The sequence below is a fragment of the Marmota monax genome, unplaced genomic scaffold (assembly GCF_021218885.2).
Source record: "Marmota monax isolate L192 unplaced genomic scaffold, Marmota_monax_Labrador192_F-V1.1 WCK01_AAM20220418_F8-fsc00131, whole genome shotgun sequence".
In the NCBI taxonomy this organism is placed as follows: domain Eukaryota; kingdom Metazoa; phylum Chordata; class Mammalia; order Rodentia; family Sciuridae; genus Marmota; species Marmota monax.
Window position 1 is genome coordinate 3,364,509 of NW_026693141.1, and position 16,868 is coordinate 3,381,376.

The window sequence follows — 16,868 nt, forward strand, 5'->3', positions numbered from 1 at the left end:
AATAAGTAAGTATTTACTAGTAAATATTTACGGGGAAGACCCTCTATTAATCTGAAACAGGGAAAACAACATTGCCAAATAACACAGGTCAGAAATTGAATAATTCCAGGAAGGCTAGAACATAAAGTCAGGAGATGAAGCTGGAAAAGTAGATGAAGACTAAATCCTGATGAGAAATTTGGAGTTTTTACTCTAAGCAAAATGAACAGAGGTAGAAAAATAGTTTTATTATTGTTGTTATTTTGTGTCTATGTCTTTAACAGTGTTTCCCACCACATGCTGACTCTAGATCTTTTTGTAAGGAGACAAGAATAAATTTGATGGATTATTTACATCTACTTTATACCCCTCTTGCAGCTTTGCCCTTGCCATGAGAATGAGTTCCAGCTATCCCAGAGCAAGGTAAGCAACTGTGCAGAACACAACAAAGTAATCCCAATGGAAGGCATCCTCAACTAGCCAATAGACAGCTGAATCGCAGACAAATAAGTGTGCCCAGCCTAAACCAAAAGAATGGCCTAGCCAACCTGCAGACTCATAAGCTAATAAATGCTTATTACTGAGGTTTTGTGAGTGCATATAATGTAACAGATAAAATATAATTGGTAACTGAAACAGGGACTGAAAGTAATCACAGGGCTTAAGCAGAGGCATCAGTGGCCAAACTTGTTTTTTAAGACTGTGCTTAGGAATGGAGAACAGATCTGGAGATCATCAAGAGTGAACAAAAAAGTTTAAGAAATCATAAAGATGGAATCAGCGCCAAAAGGAAAAGACATCTGAAATAAAGTATAGGATATTAATGTAACTTTGGCACAAATTATATACCCTTAATGAAGAAGGAGGACTTGAAGATGATCCTAGGCGTACTGCAAGAATAATTAGAGATGTAACCAACCTAGATTTAAAATCGTTGAAAAGAAGTGTTAAATGTGTGCTTGTGTTTTAAAAATTAGATGTCTTATTTTTGTTGAGGACAGAAATAATCATTTCAGAACATGGTACCTCTATACTGACAAAGGAAGGCCATTTTTACATACTTTTGTCAAGGCTACAAAACAGAAGTCAGAATTTCAAGGTCTTTTTGAGAAAATAAAAATAACCCAAACAACTAATTGCTGAAACATGCTGAGTAAGCAAGAACCCAGTTTCCTAGGATTGAAGACACAGCATCAGATCTTTTGAAATGGTCTTTCCAAAATGAAGATCAGAGGGTCTGAATTAAATCTTTTTTCCCCCTCTTCACATTCAGCTTCTGTTATTTTATAGTTTATTTTTCAATTCATAATTTCAAACAGCCTAGATGAAGGATACAGCAATAAGTTCTATAAAATTTTTGAGAAAAATATTTGTTTTATTTCAAAGTATAATATAATCATAAAATTGTTTAATTCAAAGCCATAAAAGCAAATCATTTTATTCAGTATGGAAATTCCATGTATGTCTACATATCTACATATGGATAGATACAAAAATGCACTTATATATGCAATTTAAAGTTTAAAATATATACATAATTTATGAAAACTGACACACAACTAGAAGTAGCTTAATGTTAGTGGCACATTCTAAGAAATGCATTGTCATGTCACGTATAACTAATTAGAATAATACAAAAAAAAAAAAAAAACCCAAATGCATTGTCATGCTATCTCATCATTGTACGAACATCACAGAGTGCATTTATACAAACCAGCACAGGTATAATGTCACTAGGCAGTATAATATTATTGGACCAGCACTACATATGTGGCCTGCCATTGATTGTAAGGTCATTATGCAGTGCATGACTATACAGTAAAACAGTGAGAGGCCAAAATAGTGAGAGAGAGAGAGGCTAGAACACTAAAAGTACATTTTGCCAAAGGAAATTAAAATGAGACAAATGCTAAATACAAGAGTAGAGGTGACAAAGACAAAAGGATGGTCACGCAATTACACTTCTGGGCTAAGGAGTGTAAAAATTCAATGACATAAAAATATCCATTTTCTTTCAGCTTTACAAAACAGTCTTGCTTATGTGCCAGTAGTTAACAAACCAGGTACGGAAGCTAAAATGTAGGAATACTTAAACCAAGCTTGTATATGACAAACTCTTTTACAACTACTGCTGATAAATATTAGAGAAGAAAACAGTCTTGCAAAAAAGTGTACACCCATGCTTCTAATGCAATATGGATGTATAAAAAGTTGAAAACTTACCTCTTTCTCAGTGTCTCTAGAGATACATGTCCACTGGTTCTCCTTCACACTGTATGCCCAGAAGTCAGCAAGATCTTGTGTTCCATCCCAGCCACCAAACAAATAAACAGTCTCTATAAAAATCAGAAAAATATGTATTAAAAAAAAAAAAAACAAGGGCTGGGGTTGCAGCTCAGTATTGGAGTGCTTGCCTCACACTCAAGGGTCAGATACTGGGTTCAATCCTCAGTACCATATTAAAATAACCAAATTAATAAAGATATTGTGTCCATCAAATTAAAACAAAACAAAACCCCAAGAACTTGAGGAGAAAGTATAGATACCAGATCTAGTCAGTTGTTTCAGATATTATGTAAGAAAGTGCATCTAACTAAATTTTTATGAAATTTTATGAATTTTAAAAATGCTAATCTATGCATCTTTCAAAATGCATAGATTAGCATTTCCTAAACATGAGTATATGGAAAAGCTGCAGCAGATCACTATTGCAAGAGATTTATTTTAAAAAGAGATCACTGGGACATGTTCCCCAAGTTTCTGATTCCATACTTCTTTAGTAGGTTAAAAAAGAAGAGTCTGGGGACTGGGGTTGTGGCTTGGAGGTACAGCGCTAGCCTAGCATGCATGAGGCACTGGGTTTGATCCTCAGCACCACCTAAAAATAAAATATTGTGTCCACCTATAACTAAAAAATAAATATTAAAAAAAAAGAAAAAAAAAGGTCTATTTTTATTGTACCCAGAGGAACCTAATGTGCAGTCCAGTTTAGGAGTTTCTGAGTTAGGTAATGAAAAACTCACATTTATCAGTTCCTTAACAATGAAACCACTTTTTTATTTACTAAAGACCTATGACATTTTTTCTCAGATTATAAAAATAAGAAATCTTGGAAGTATATGCATTATCAAAGTATAACATAAGGTCTGGGGTTGTGGATCAGTGTTAGAGTGCTTGCCTAGCATGTGTAAGGCCCTGGGTTCAATTCTCAGCACCACATAAAAATGAATAAGTAAAATAAAGGTATTGTATCCAACTACAACTAAAAAAAAAAAAATTACAACATAAGAACATCTAGCTATTTCTGAAAAAAGCAACTTTTAAAAAGGCTTTTAAATTTCTCTCTAAAAAAAAACTGGCTGTAAGTTGAAGTTGTTTATTTTAGGAATAAACTGATTTATAGCTTATAGCTTTCATGGGAATTGGTGAAATTTTTTTCAAATATACTGTGGAAGGTTTAATGCCTCATACATTAACATTTCAAGGTATCATTCTGGATATCTTGAAAATTAGGTTTCTTCTGACTAAAATGTCTATTACATTTATGGACTTTATCACTGTAAAAAAATGACATAAAATGTCATATTTGATGAACAGTGACTCTTTATACATTAGGCTACATCACAGATCCTTCCTTATACAATGACACTGCATTTTCATTTTCCAAATATTTCCCCCTTTTTAAATATCATACTTATGTGTACTGGTTACACAAGTCCACCAATTTTTTTTTTTTTTTTTTTTTTTTAAGTTAAGTAAAACACCACAGGAAAACTGTAAAGCTGCCCTAGGCCTGTCATCTAAATGGTGTCCCACCATGAAGGATTATATTTCAAAGTGCATGTGGAAATTAGGTTACACTATGAAACCTCTTGCCATTCACAGAGCTGAGCTGTCATATTTTAATATAATTTCAAATTCTAAGTAAATTTTCTAAGTGAAACATCCATTTTATCCCCAAGTAACTTGGAGATACAAAAACAATGCTTCTCTACTCTCTAAATAAGAATAGGCTTTTGGAGCAGGGCTAAGTTCTAGTGCTAACTGGGTGATCAAGTACAGGTTATGTAACTTTCACACATCTTATTTTTTCATTTAGAAAATTCTGAGCATTGTGAAGTTCTTCAGCTCTAAGTTACATGAAAATATTCTAAAGGCTGTCAAGCATGAAGAAAATTTCTACCTTTATTACATGCACAAAACACCATCCTTGAAACTCTAGACAGAGCAATTAAATAGGAGAAAAAAAGGGATACAAATAGGAAAAGAAGAACTCAAACTATTACTGTTTGCGGATGACATGATTCCATATTTAGAAGAGCCAAAAAAATCCCACCAGAAAACTTCTACAACTTATAAATGAATTCAGCAAAGTAGCAGGTTATAACACAAACACCCATAAATCAAATGTGTTCCCATATATCATTGATGAATCTACTACCCCATTCACAATAGCTTAAAAAAAAAGACCTCTACAATGAAAATTATAGAACACTAAAAAAAATAAAAAATAAAAAAAAATTGAAGGAGACCTTAGAAGATGGAAAACCTCCCATGCTCCTAAATAGGCAGAATATTGTCAAAATTGCCATACTACTAAAAGCATTATACAAACTTAATGAAATTCCTATTAATATCCCAATGATATTCTTCATAGAAATAGAAAAAGCAATCATGAAACTCATTTAGAAAAATAAAAAACCCAGAATAGCTAAAGCAATCCTTAGCAAGAAGAGTAAAGCAGAAGGCATCACAATACCAGACCTTAAACTATATTTCAGAGCCACAGTAATCAAAATGGCATGATATTGGCACCAAAACAGACACATAAACCAATGGTACAATATAGAAAACATAGAGACAAATCCACATAAATACAGCTACCTCATATAGACAAAGTTGCTAAAAACATTCACTGGAGAAAAGATAGTCTATTCAATAAATGGTGCTGGGAAAATTGGAAATCCACATATAACAAAATGAAATTAAACCCCTATCTCACCCTGCACAAAACTCAACTCAAAGTGGATCAAAGACTTAGGCACTAAAACAAGAGATCCTGTGCCTAACAGAAGAAAAGTAGGCTCAAATCTTCATCACGTTGGCTTAGGATCTGACTTCCTTAACAAGACTCCTAAAAGCACAAGTAGTAAAATCAAGAACCAATAAATGGGATGGATTCAAACTAAAATGCTTCTTTACAGCAAAGAAAACAACAACATGAAGAGAGAGCCTACAGAATGGGAGAAAAATCTTTACCATGTGTACCTCAGATAGACCACTGATCTCCAGAATATATAAAGAACCCAAAAACCTTAACACCAAAAATCAAATAACCCTGTCAATAAATGGGCTAAGGAACTGAACAGACACTTTACAGAAGAAAAAATATAATTGATCGATCAATAAATATATGAAAAAATGTTCAACATCTCCAGCAGTCCAGAGAAATGCAAATCAAAACTACTCTAAGATTTCATCTCACTCCAGTCAGAATGGCAATCATCAAGAATACAAGCAACAGGGGCTAGGATTGTGGCTCAGCGGTGGTTGAGTGCTCACCTAGCACGTGCGGGGCCCTGGGTTCGATCCTCAGCACCATATAAAAATAAATGAATGGAATAAAGGTATTGTGTCCAACAACTAAAAAAATAAACATTAAAAAAAAAAAGAATACAAGCAACAATAAATGTTGGCAAGGATGTGGGAAAAAAGGTCCACTCATACATTGCTGGTAAGACTGCAAATTGGTGTAACCACTTTGGAAAGCAGTATGGAGATTCTTCAGAAAACTCAGAATCACCATTTGATTCAGCTATCCCACCCCTTGGCATATACCCAAAGGACTTAAAATCAGCATGCTACAGTGATGCATCCACATCAATGTTTATAAGCAGCTCAATTAATAATAGCTAAAGTGTGGAAGGAACCTAGGTGCCCTTCAACAGATGAATGGATAAGAAAATGTTACAGCTATACATATACACATACACATACATTCACAATGCACAGGGGGTGGGGCTAGGGAGGAATAGTGTTACTTTAGATAAAGGGGAGTGAAGGGAGGAAAAGTGGTATGGAGGTAGGAAGGGTAGTAGAATGAATCAGACATTATTACCCAAATGTACATATATACTGGTGGGATTCCACACCATGTATACCCACAAGAATGAGAAATTATACTCTATTATATATGAAGTATCAAAGTGCATTCTACTGTCTACTAATTAAAGAAATTTTAAGGAAATTTTTTAAATGCACAAAAATTAAAAATACTCTGTGTCATTCCTAAGTATTACAGATGCAATAAAAATAGTATTACTGTAGGACTGGGGCTATGGCTCAGCAGTAGAGCGCTTGCCTTGCATGTGTGAGGCCATGGGTTTGATCCTCAGCACCACATAAAAATAAATAAATAAAACAAAGGTATTATGTCCAACTACAACTAAAAAATAAATATTAAAAAAATGGTATTACTGTATCTGATCCCACGTCCAATTCAGCACCTAGAACCCTTTGACACTGTATACGTGTGAAATAATGGCAATTATTTTAAACTAGTCATAAACTGTCATATCTCAGAACTATAAAACAATCCATTGTCATTAGTAATGTTGTTTCCCAAATGGCACACAGTGATGTCCAGACACAATTTTACAGGGGAAAAAAATTTAAAGAATTTTTCATCTGGCTTAGAAATTATTTGCCAAGGCCTCACAATAAAGGCAATTAACCCTGTTAAATTCCGAAACTCAGAGAAGGAGGGGGCACATAACTAAAATAGCAAGAGCAATTGACCTTTTGTTTTATGGTGTTTCTGGGCACCCTCTGGATAAGGTTACCCTGGTTCATTAACTTTAATAACCCTTCCTCTTAGGCTCTGGGTTCTCAATGTTCTTTCTGAAAAGCAGGTCTCTTTGTACACATAAATTCTCACAGCAAAGAAAACCCACATTTCCACAACAGCCTCATTGATAGCTGAGCAAAATAAAATCTGGCACAGAGCACGCATCCCAATGGAATTAAGCCAAGATGTCATTCCTATCCATGGAAGCTTTGTGGTCCCATTTGAAGTTTAAAAGTAAATTAAATGAATTGGATGGAAACTGGACCTTTTGACACACCTGAATAAAATATATAACAAAAATTTTCAATTTCATCATCTAATTATTTAAGACATTCAAAAATAAATTATCTTGAAACAAACAGCAGCAAAAGTATTAATTAATGCATAAAATATATCAAAGGCCTTTAAAAATTATAGGAATAATTGCAGAAAACTAGAGAAAGTAGAAAAGAGAAAACAGAAAGCATTTCTTTACAGTGATGCAAAAGATAAACTGGTAGTAAATAGTCCTAAGATTTACTGGAAATTCATTCTATGCACAGAGATTCTTTAACAATTCATGTACATCCAAGGGCAGTACAATCTGTAAGCAATAATGCTTTCTCTGTTTTCTTAATAAAGGGCAGCCTACAGTGGTTCTCCATTTCTCCCAGCCCATAGGGCAATATTTGTTCCATATCTTTTTAGTACAGATCTGAACTAGCAAAGCAGCTTAGGGAATTAAAAAGAAAAAAAAGAAGAGATAGTCCTTATCCTCATGGAGCTTACAATCTAGTTAAGAATACAAAACAGGTTATATAAATGATCTTAGTGCAGGACAGACTAAGTACCATAAGAGAGGTAAAAAGTACACTGAAGTTCAAAAGTGGAGAGAGTGTATATGTGTGTGAGGGAACTCAGGTAAGGTTTGTGGTTTCAGTGGCATTTATTCTATGCATCAGATGATGGTGGTTTTGTATTCATGTAGGCAGATTGGGGGACAAAAAAGGAGGATTTCTTCAAGCAGATAATAAAAAAAAAGAAACACCTCAAACAAACAAAAACCCCCAAGGGTACACAAATAGAAAAACAAATCAAGAGTGCTTTAAAAAACATGGACTCTAAAATCAGGCAGTTATTAGCTATAATATTCCTATCACCAGAGCTATGTGGTTACCAGCAGGCTTCTTAAACCACTGGTTACCTAGAGTACTACACCTCCTAAAGCTACCATGAGAATTAAATGAAGTATTGCAATTATAGTGGTTTTACTGTGTAATAAATAAATGCACTGTCTGTTGTAAAGAGACCACATAGGGAGTAGGTAGACATGAGGTTAAAAGAAAGTGGAGTATAAGATAAAGGATTTGAACTTGATTCCTCAGACAGTGAAGAAGTTACACAAGATCTTAAGCAGAGGTGTGACAAGGTAAGATCTGAATTTGCAGCCTATAGGACTAAAAGGAGAAGCCAGGGACTAAGAAGTATTGAAGATAATGTGGTCAATAATGTAGTCTATGTTTAAAATATCCAGCCATGTACAAATCCTAAGCTATTAAGTCAGTCAATCACCAATCAATCATTACTCAGGCCACAAATACTAAAATTCAACCATATTCTTTGGGACAGAATATGTATTAATATTCTATACCAAAGAATGGTATCAGTACCAAATAACCTCTAGAACTATCTGCTACCAGTTGGACTAACCTATACATCTTATATATGCATTTAAAATAAGGTAGATATGTTAAAGCATGTAAAAACACTTTTTCTATGAAGTGTTCAACTACAATATCCCTAGTTCTACTCTAATTCTCAGGGTAAATGAGACTGCTAATTGCATAATCCTCCACAAGGTGGCACACTATCTTCATAATTAAATCAGTTTTTCCACTTTGAAACTACATAGAAAGCATATAGACATAGTCTAGGCCTAAAACACACAATTCATATGCAAAAAGTAGTAGTACCAGGGTTAACAGATTGGTGAAGGCAGTTAGCTTAATTCTTAATGAGACACCATGAAAAAAAAAGTAAAATGAAAATCAACAAAACAAAGGTTTTAATAAAACACATGTATCTTTAAAACAAAAGAAACCCTATGAGGATACTGATATTAAGAGTTAAAATCTATAAAAGTATAGGTAAGACCTTCCCTTAAAATGAGAATTTTTGGAGAAAGGGAAAGATAATTTTATGTGCTTTTTATTCTTCCCCCTTTAGCCATTTCCCTGAACCATCATGACCAGCAGATTATCAAGTGGGTGAAACCATGCCTCTTTTATATCTAGAAACTGATATAAAAGAATTCAACGTATAGTTACTTTCTTTGCTAAAAAGTTGCATTTTATGTGTATGATGATATACTTTGTATGAAAGAAAAAGATATAGCCACAGAAATACATTAGTAATTAATAACTAAAACTCATATTACTCACTTCCTTCAAATGTTTCTTTAAGGAAAACTACATGTGGCATCACATATAACAAAATGAAAACACTTTCACATAAGTGGTGCAGAAACAGTTCAAGGTCCTGATATCTACAGAAGGGCTCTTCCAAGTGGCAAGGAACTCCCTATCAATTTCTTTGGTAGATGCCAACTATAAGGGCTTTGTCCCAGTCTTAGTACTTTTGGTGATTGAGGAGACAAATTAACAAAACTTTTAACAAAGAGTTATACAAGAGGTACTTGCCTCACCCAATAGACATTTACATTTCTAACTCAAGACTACCATACTAAATAGACATGGCTGTTCTCTCTTTCCATTCTACTTATTTTATTTACCCAGAGGTTAAAACCCAACTCACAGCTAGTAGAATACTGTTAAATGGCAAGGTGTCAGGTACAGGGATTACAATCAATAAAGCTGTATATAAATCCAGTAGGACCAAACACTACATTCCTTCTCCTCCACTATGGCATGAATGAGTGGATTCCCTTAGGAAGGAAGAGAGCTTTGAAAATTAAACAGTAAAATGTATGTTATGAACACTTGTATGACAATATGCAAAAACAAAACAAAAAAAAAACGTATCAACTGGAAAAAAGATAATTAGGTATCACTAAATATTTAATGTTTAAGATGTTTCATAAGGTATGTGAAACACTGGGAAGCAATGTTTTTGAAATATAAGCCACATTTAATAAGATAAAAGAAATACTAGTTTTATTCTGGTGATGTGCTCTTAGTTTCTTGGGTTAAGAGACTCTTTGATAACCTAAGGCCATAGATTTTTGTCCCAGAAAAATGTACAACTGGAAAAAATGTTACATCTAATTTCAACAGATATCCTTGCTCTAGAAATCTTCAACATGCATATTTTGAAATGATTGGGCTTCTTTAAACTCTACCACTTAGGGAAAATCATTCTTTACTACTGAACCTACCTGTTTTGTTGTTGTTGTTTGTTTTCTATTTGTTTTTAGGGCAGGGGGTGATACTGGGGATGAAACCCAGAGCTGTGCACAAGCTAGGAAAGTGTTCTACCACTGAACTACATCCCCAGCTCTATTTTTAATCAACAAAATTCTTAAATAAATTTTAATATTTTTTCTTTAAAAATCTTAAAAGCATATTCCTTTCTAAAACACCAATTAGGGCATTATATATAAAAGACAAAACAAAAACATCAAAAGAACATAGTTTTTGTTTTGTGTTTTGGTACTAGGGATTGAACTCAGGGGCACTTCACCACTAAGCTACACCCCAAGCCTTTTTATTTTGAAAAGCCTCAGTAAGGGTCTCAGTAAGTTGATCATCAGGGCCTTCCCTAAGTTCCTGAGACTGGCTTTAAATTTGTGATCTTCTTGCTTCAATCTCCAAGTTGCTGGGATTATAGGTATGAGCCACCATGCCTGGCAGAATGTTAGTATCTTAAAATGTGGGACTCATGGGTAAATCACTTTTAATCTCAACACTGCCTTTCAAATTTTTCTAAACAATATTTTTAAAAAAAATATTTAATTGTTTAAAAATATTCCCATAGGGGGCTGGAGATGTGGCGCAAATGGTAGCGCGCTTGCCTGGCATGCGTGCGGCCCGGGTTCGATCCTCAGTACCACATACAAAAACAAAGATGTTGTGTCCGCCGAAAAATAAATAAATAAATAAATAAATAAATAAATACTAAAATTCTCTCTCTTTTAAAAAAAAATATTCCCATAGTAAAATTTTATCAAATCATACCAAAATGCAGAGTTTTCTACATTTACATAAAATCCTATCAGAATGATTAATCACTATACATTGCAAAGTTAATACACTGCATATGTCTGTTATACAAATAGCATATTTCATACATAAGTAAATTATTTCATCTAACTCTCCTACCAATTTATTATTCCCATTTTTAACATAACTCATTCAAGATTAAGGAAAAAAATCAGTGGTAGTGGCAGGATTCAATATCAGATATGTGGGTCACAAACCCCCATCTTCCCTCAAACTTAGCACCTAACCACTATATTTGATTGCTATGTTATTAAGACTGATCTGGAAAAGGTTCTCTCAAAGATTTCTGATAAATACAATCTCTCTGAAGATGATTGAAATAAATCTGATGGTAGCAATTATGAGAGGACTCTGGTATCTACAGGGTGAAATAAATACAGTATATGAAAGCACCTTAGAAAATAATGCAATTAATAGTCTTACAGTAGAGTTTAATAGAGTCTTATAATAGAGTTTAGTCAGAGAAGGTCCCAAGGATATACCAGTTTCTGTTCCTGAGCCCAAATTAAGGTCAGAAAGCACTAAATATTACTCTAAAGAATCATAAATATTTACTTGGAAATCATACTCACACATTGCTATAAAGCTGGATAGCAATGTGTGAGTATGATTTCCAAATAAATATTTTTCTTTCCACTTCAAGGGAAATGGGTTTTTGATTCAGTTGAATACATATTTAGAACATGTCTACTTCATGCCAAGCTTGGTGGCCATAAAAATAAATAGGCTAAATTCTAACCTTTCTTCCTCAATAAGTCCACTGAGATTAGTGAGCTGAAGAGATAGGATTATATACACAATAACTATGCAAGCAACTCTAAAGCCATGTGGAATTAGTGTAGTAGAAATAATCATATGAACAAAGCATTATGTAAATGTAAGGAGGGAATGTTTATTCTGACTGAACCTGTCTCCCAAACTCTAAACTAATATACCCAACTGCTTATGTGACGTTAGTTATCTACTTGGATGTATAAATGGCATCTCAGACTTAGCCTGTCTAAAATTAAGTTGCTAAAAAACTCAACACTTATGATCCTCATTTCATCCTTAGAGAATGGCTACACTGTTTTTCTAATTGCTTAGGTCAAAACCTTCAGAACAATCCTTCACTTCTTACACCCCACATTTAATCCATCGGCAAACCTTCTGTTGCTAATAACACCAAAGACTGGGTAAATTTTAACAACAAAAAGCCCACCTCTGAACACCACAGTTGAATTACTTTTCCACTCTCTTAATATCTCACAATGGGAATTATATTTCAACAAATGAACCCTTCAGAGACACACTCAAACCACATCCAAACCATAGCAGATTCTTTGAAAATACAACCAAAATCTGACCATTTCTCAACACTACACTACCACTCTAACAGTAACCAAATTCTTTTATCATTTCTCAGGCAGAGCTTCCTAAAATGGTTCTGTGCTTCTGCCCTTGATTCATTTTGTTTTGTTAAAATGCAAAGGCAGTTTATAGCATTTCTCATAACCCAACATGGCTCCCATCTCACTCTGACTATAGGCTAAAGTCCTAAACAAAGCCTACAAGATACAATACAATCTGTCCTCTCTCTTCTACTTGACTTCATTTTCTACTCCTCTCTTTTGTACCTCTGATTTTAGCAAAAAATAATCTGGAAAAAAGCTGATGATAACTTACTATATAATAATTTTATTTCAATAATGAATATCATCCATATGGAATAAGGTATTTATTTGAAATTTTATCTAAATACCGAATTCAGTATATTTACAATTAAAAAAAATAACAGATACTTAAAACTTAAAAATATAATGAATCTTCCCAGAAAACTTATACAATACAAAAACTTTGTATACTATTTCAAGACTGCTGTGGGCCCCCTTTAAAGCCATTCACAAAACTTCCACAGAACAGAAAAATGGATAGCACTGATTAGTTAAAAGAAAAGAATGTGAAAGTGTTATTTTTAAAAGTGTTTTGGGGTTCTTTTGTTTTCTCTTGATCAGAGCAGATTCCTAGATCACTGACCCTCACAACAAGACACCTGTTTAAATTTAACCAGAACCATAATTTCAGAGTCATTCAAAAGCTCAAAGCCTTCTCTATGACTTATTAAAGTCCCAGGGCATTTTTCCTTCTAGACACCTGAATCTTCAAAAGCTACCTCACTTCTGCCCACCCTATTCAATATGGACCTCAAGCCTAGCTATCTCACCAATTCCTACACATAAACAATCAAATAAATAAATAAATAAAAACCAACTCACAAATTAAGCTGGGCATGGTAACATGTACGTGAATTTCCAGCTATTTGGGAGGCAGAGGCAGGAGGATGGCTTGAGCTCAGGAGTTCAAGACCAACGTGAGCAACATAGTAAGATTCCAGTTTAAACTCAACTCTCCCAAATCAACTTTAATACAGAAAAAAATCCAGGATTTTGAGGAGCAAAGAAAAAGTCATGTCACAAAGCAATTCTGCTGGCTACACTACTTTCCTCCTGCCTCCTTTTCCTTACTCCTATCTGAACAAGCCAATTCTTTTCTAAAATCAGTTCTCCTGACTGTTTTACTTTGATTCCTAAAGAACATTCATAAGCAAACACAATTCCCTTCCTAAAAAGAACAATGGTGAATAAAGTTTTCTCCAACTTATAGTACATATCAATCATGGCAATGTTTTAATAATTTAAACATTTTAAAGAACATTTAAAGTCACTGGTGAATGCATCACACAGAAATAACCAACATCATTATTTTGGTATGTCTCCTTCAAGTGCTACCATCTATGTTACCATCAATAAATTTTAAAAGGGATCTACTTCTTTAAAAGGAATCCATGCCTATCCCAATTCTCATATCAAGATAAGAAAATGGGGATCTCAGCATCATCTTTCAAACACAAAAAGGAGGAGGAATTTCACACAAAAATGTTTTACACAGCATCTCTCTTACTCCTTACAAGGGTCACTTCAATCTAATTAAATCCTTTTGATCTTAAAATTCATGTATAGTTAGTACTGTTTCTACCATCTAAGTAGAAATGTGACACAATGAAAAACAATTCTTAATATTAAATGACCACCCATGATTATGTAGCTATATATTACTCTGTTAAGTTTTTGATTCCTTTTAAAGGCTGAAAAGTTTTGTTTTCACCCAGAGACTTAAATAAAGCTTTACCTAGCATTCATTCAAAAAGTAAACCAATGGGGGTGTGGTGGAGGGGCACGACTTGAACAAAATGACTCTGAATAAAATGCTTTTATTAATGACATAAGTCTCCCAATTTTCTTTTCTTTTTTGGTACAAGGAATTGAACCTGGGGCAATTCACCACTGAGCTACATCCTCAGTCCTTTTTAAATTTTTATTTTGAGACAGGGTCTCACTAAGTTGCCAAGACTGGCCTGGAACTTGGCAATCCTCCTGCCTCAGCCTTCCAAAGTTGCCAGGATTACAAGCATGCACCACCATGTTCAGCTCCTAAAATTTGTATTTTAGAAATAGAAAAAGAATTGCTTAAAAATATATTTTGAAAGTACTTCTGTTACTTTCTATAAACTAGTACTAATAATGAAGTGTAGATATGTTCTATTTCCTTTTCAGAAGCTACTAAGAGATTCCACCAGAATTAAATCACATGATTATTATAGTCATTTCTTGCAATTACAGTTTCTATAATAAGTCAAATAAGCAAATTACTAAAAACTCTTTTCTGCTCTCTGGGAATTTTTAAAAAGCAAGTAGAGGTTAAATTCTACCCCTAGTGCATAAAACAAAGATTATAGAAAAATATTTGAACCTATACTATTCTGTTAAAAATTTCACTTCAAGAATTTCTTACCTGATATGTTAATTTTTAATCTTTACTTTGCTCACTCTAAGCTCTGTCATGATATTTGTCATTGAAATCTTTTCAGTTTATCTTCAAATTTCATGTATTGTTTTTTAAAAAAAGGAAATAATTTTCTCTTTTTTTTTTTTTTTTTTTACATATGTACTTTACCTCGTATACAGTCCATCTCCCATAAACAGCACGGTAAACATCACTTTTGCCCTCAGATAAGGTGGGCTTTTTTGAGGAGTGGGTTACCAGGGATTGAACTCGGGGGCACTCAACCACTGAGCCACATCCCCAGCCCTGTTTTGTATCTTTATAAGAGACAGAGTCTCACTGAGTTGCTTAGTGCCTCGCTTTTGCTTTGAACTCAAGATCCTACTGCCTCAGCCTCTCAAGCCACTGGGATTATAGGTGTGAGCCACTGTGCCTGGCTAAGGTGGGCTTTAAATGTTAAAGTTAACCATATTACTTTCACATTTAAGGAAAGTGCATTTTGCTTAGAAAATTTAAGGATCTTTTCAAATAAACACTGTTCTTTATTATAATATTAGCATTTTTTTTTTACAGATGAGTTTGAGAAAACTTTCCTTATAGAACTGAGGGGAAACAAAAGAAAGATATTACAAATCCCACTTTGTTCAAGAGGGAAAAGGCTACTCCTATGGTTTGTACCTGAAATGTCCCCCAAAATCTCATGTGTTAGAAGTATGGTCCCCAATATAGCAAGTTTCAAAGGTGAGGCTTTTAGGGCTTTAACCTAATCAGTGGATCAATCCATCTGATGGATTAATAATTTGAATGGGCTACTGGGTACTAACTGTACACAGGGGGTGTGGCTCAAGGAAGTAGGTCACTGGGGCCATGGCCTTACACTGTATCTTATCCATATCTCCTCAATTTCCCTGTGCTTTCCAGCTGCCAAATGCTGAGCAGTTTTCTTCCACATATCCTTCTACCACAATGTTCTGCTGCATCTTGGCTCCAGAGCAATGGAGTCACTTAACTATAGGCTGACACCTCTGAATCCATGATCCAAAATAAACTTTTCCTCCAATTGTTCTTGTCAGGTAAATTTTGGTCATAGCAACAAAATTCTGACTAATATGGCTACTACACACAATCTAAAAACAAAATTTTATGTCTATATTTATAAAACATCTAACTTTTCTATTATAAAGAAAAACATTTGTACATAAATCTAACTCTTCAATAAATAAACATAAGCACATTTATTAGATTCTCAGGCAGGGGAGAAAATGCCCAAGACTCTATAGTAGTTTTGAGCCTATTTCTATGGATTGTTCGGAGAGAGGGGCCAAGTTAGGAAAACGAATTCTTATACCTTGAAATAAACTTTTGACAAAGAGATCCTAACAATATTCTCAAACTGGCTCATAGATTACTACACATATTTAGCAGCAAATTTCAAAGGAAAAATAATCTCTCATTGTTTTTAAAACCTTTATGAAAATATTCATGACATGCTATTACAATTTTTTCTTAATTATTTTACAACACAAATCTACAAAAGCAATTAAAAAAAATTCCCAAAGGACTTTGAGTCAACATAACACAGTAACAGAACCAAGAATTTATGACTCTAAGAAAAAGTAAAATATTCCTGGCATGGTGGTACACACCTATAATCCTAGCAAATCAGGAAGCTGAGGCAAGAAGATCACAAGTTGGAGACCAACCTCAGTAATTTATTAGACCTCAAAAAATAATTAAGAAAAAGTAAAATGTGTCTACAGCAATACCACACTGAATCCACCTAACCTCGTCTGATCTTAGAGGCTAAAAATGGACAAGACTGGTTATTACGTGGATAAGGAAAAAGTAAAAGTCACTTGGATGGATACTGGCATTCCATGAAGTAACATTTTCTAAAATCAAACAATAAACACAATTATCCTAGATTCTTGGTATTATTTGTTTTCAAGATTTTAATTTGAAAAGTATTATACTTTTGTAATGATTCACTAATATAATAGTAA

The 16,868-nt window shown here is 33.9% G+C and overlaps 1 protein-coding gene across 4 annotated transcripts in view; it reads right to left on the reverse strand.

Moving 5' to 3' along the window:
- Positions 1 to 16,868, reverse strand: part of Mkln1 (muskelin 1) — a 327,297-nt gene that overhangs the window by 71,730 nt on the left and 238,699 nt on the right. For all 4 annotated transcript variants that reach the window (XM_058582834.1, XM_058582833.1, XM_046455052.2 and 1 more), the window contains one exon: positions 2,203 to 2,315. In XM_058582834.1, the coding sequence (XP_058438817.1) occupies positions 2,203 to 2,315 (113 nt within the window). The remainder of the gene's footprint in view (positions 1 to 2,202; positions 2,316 to 16,868) is intronic.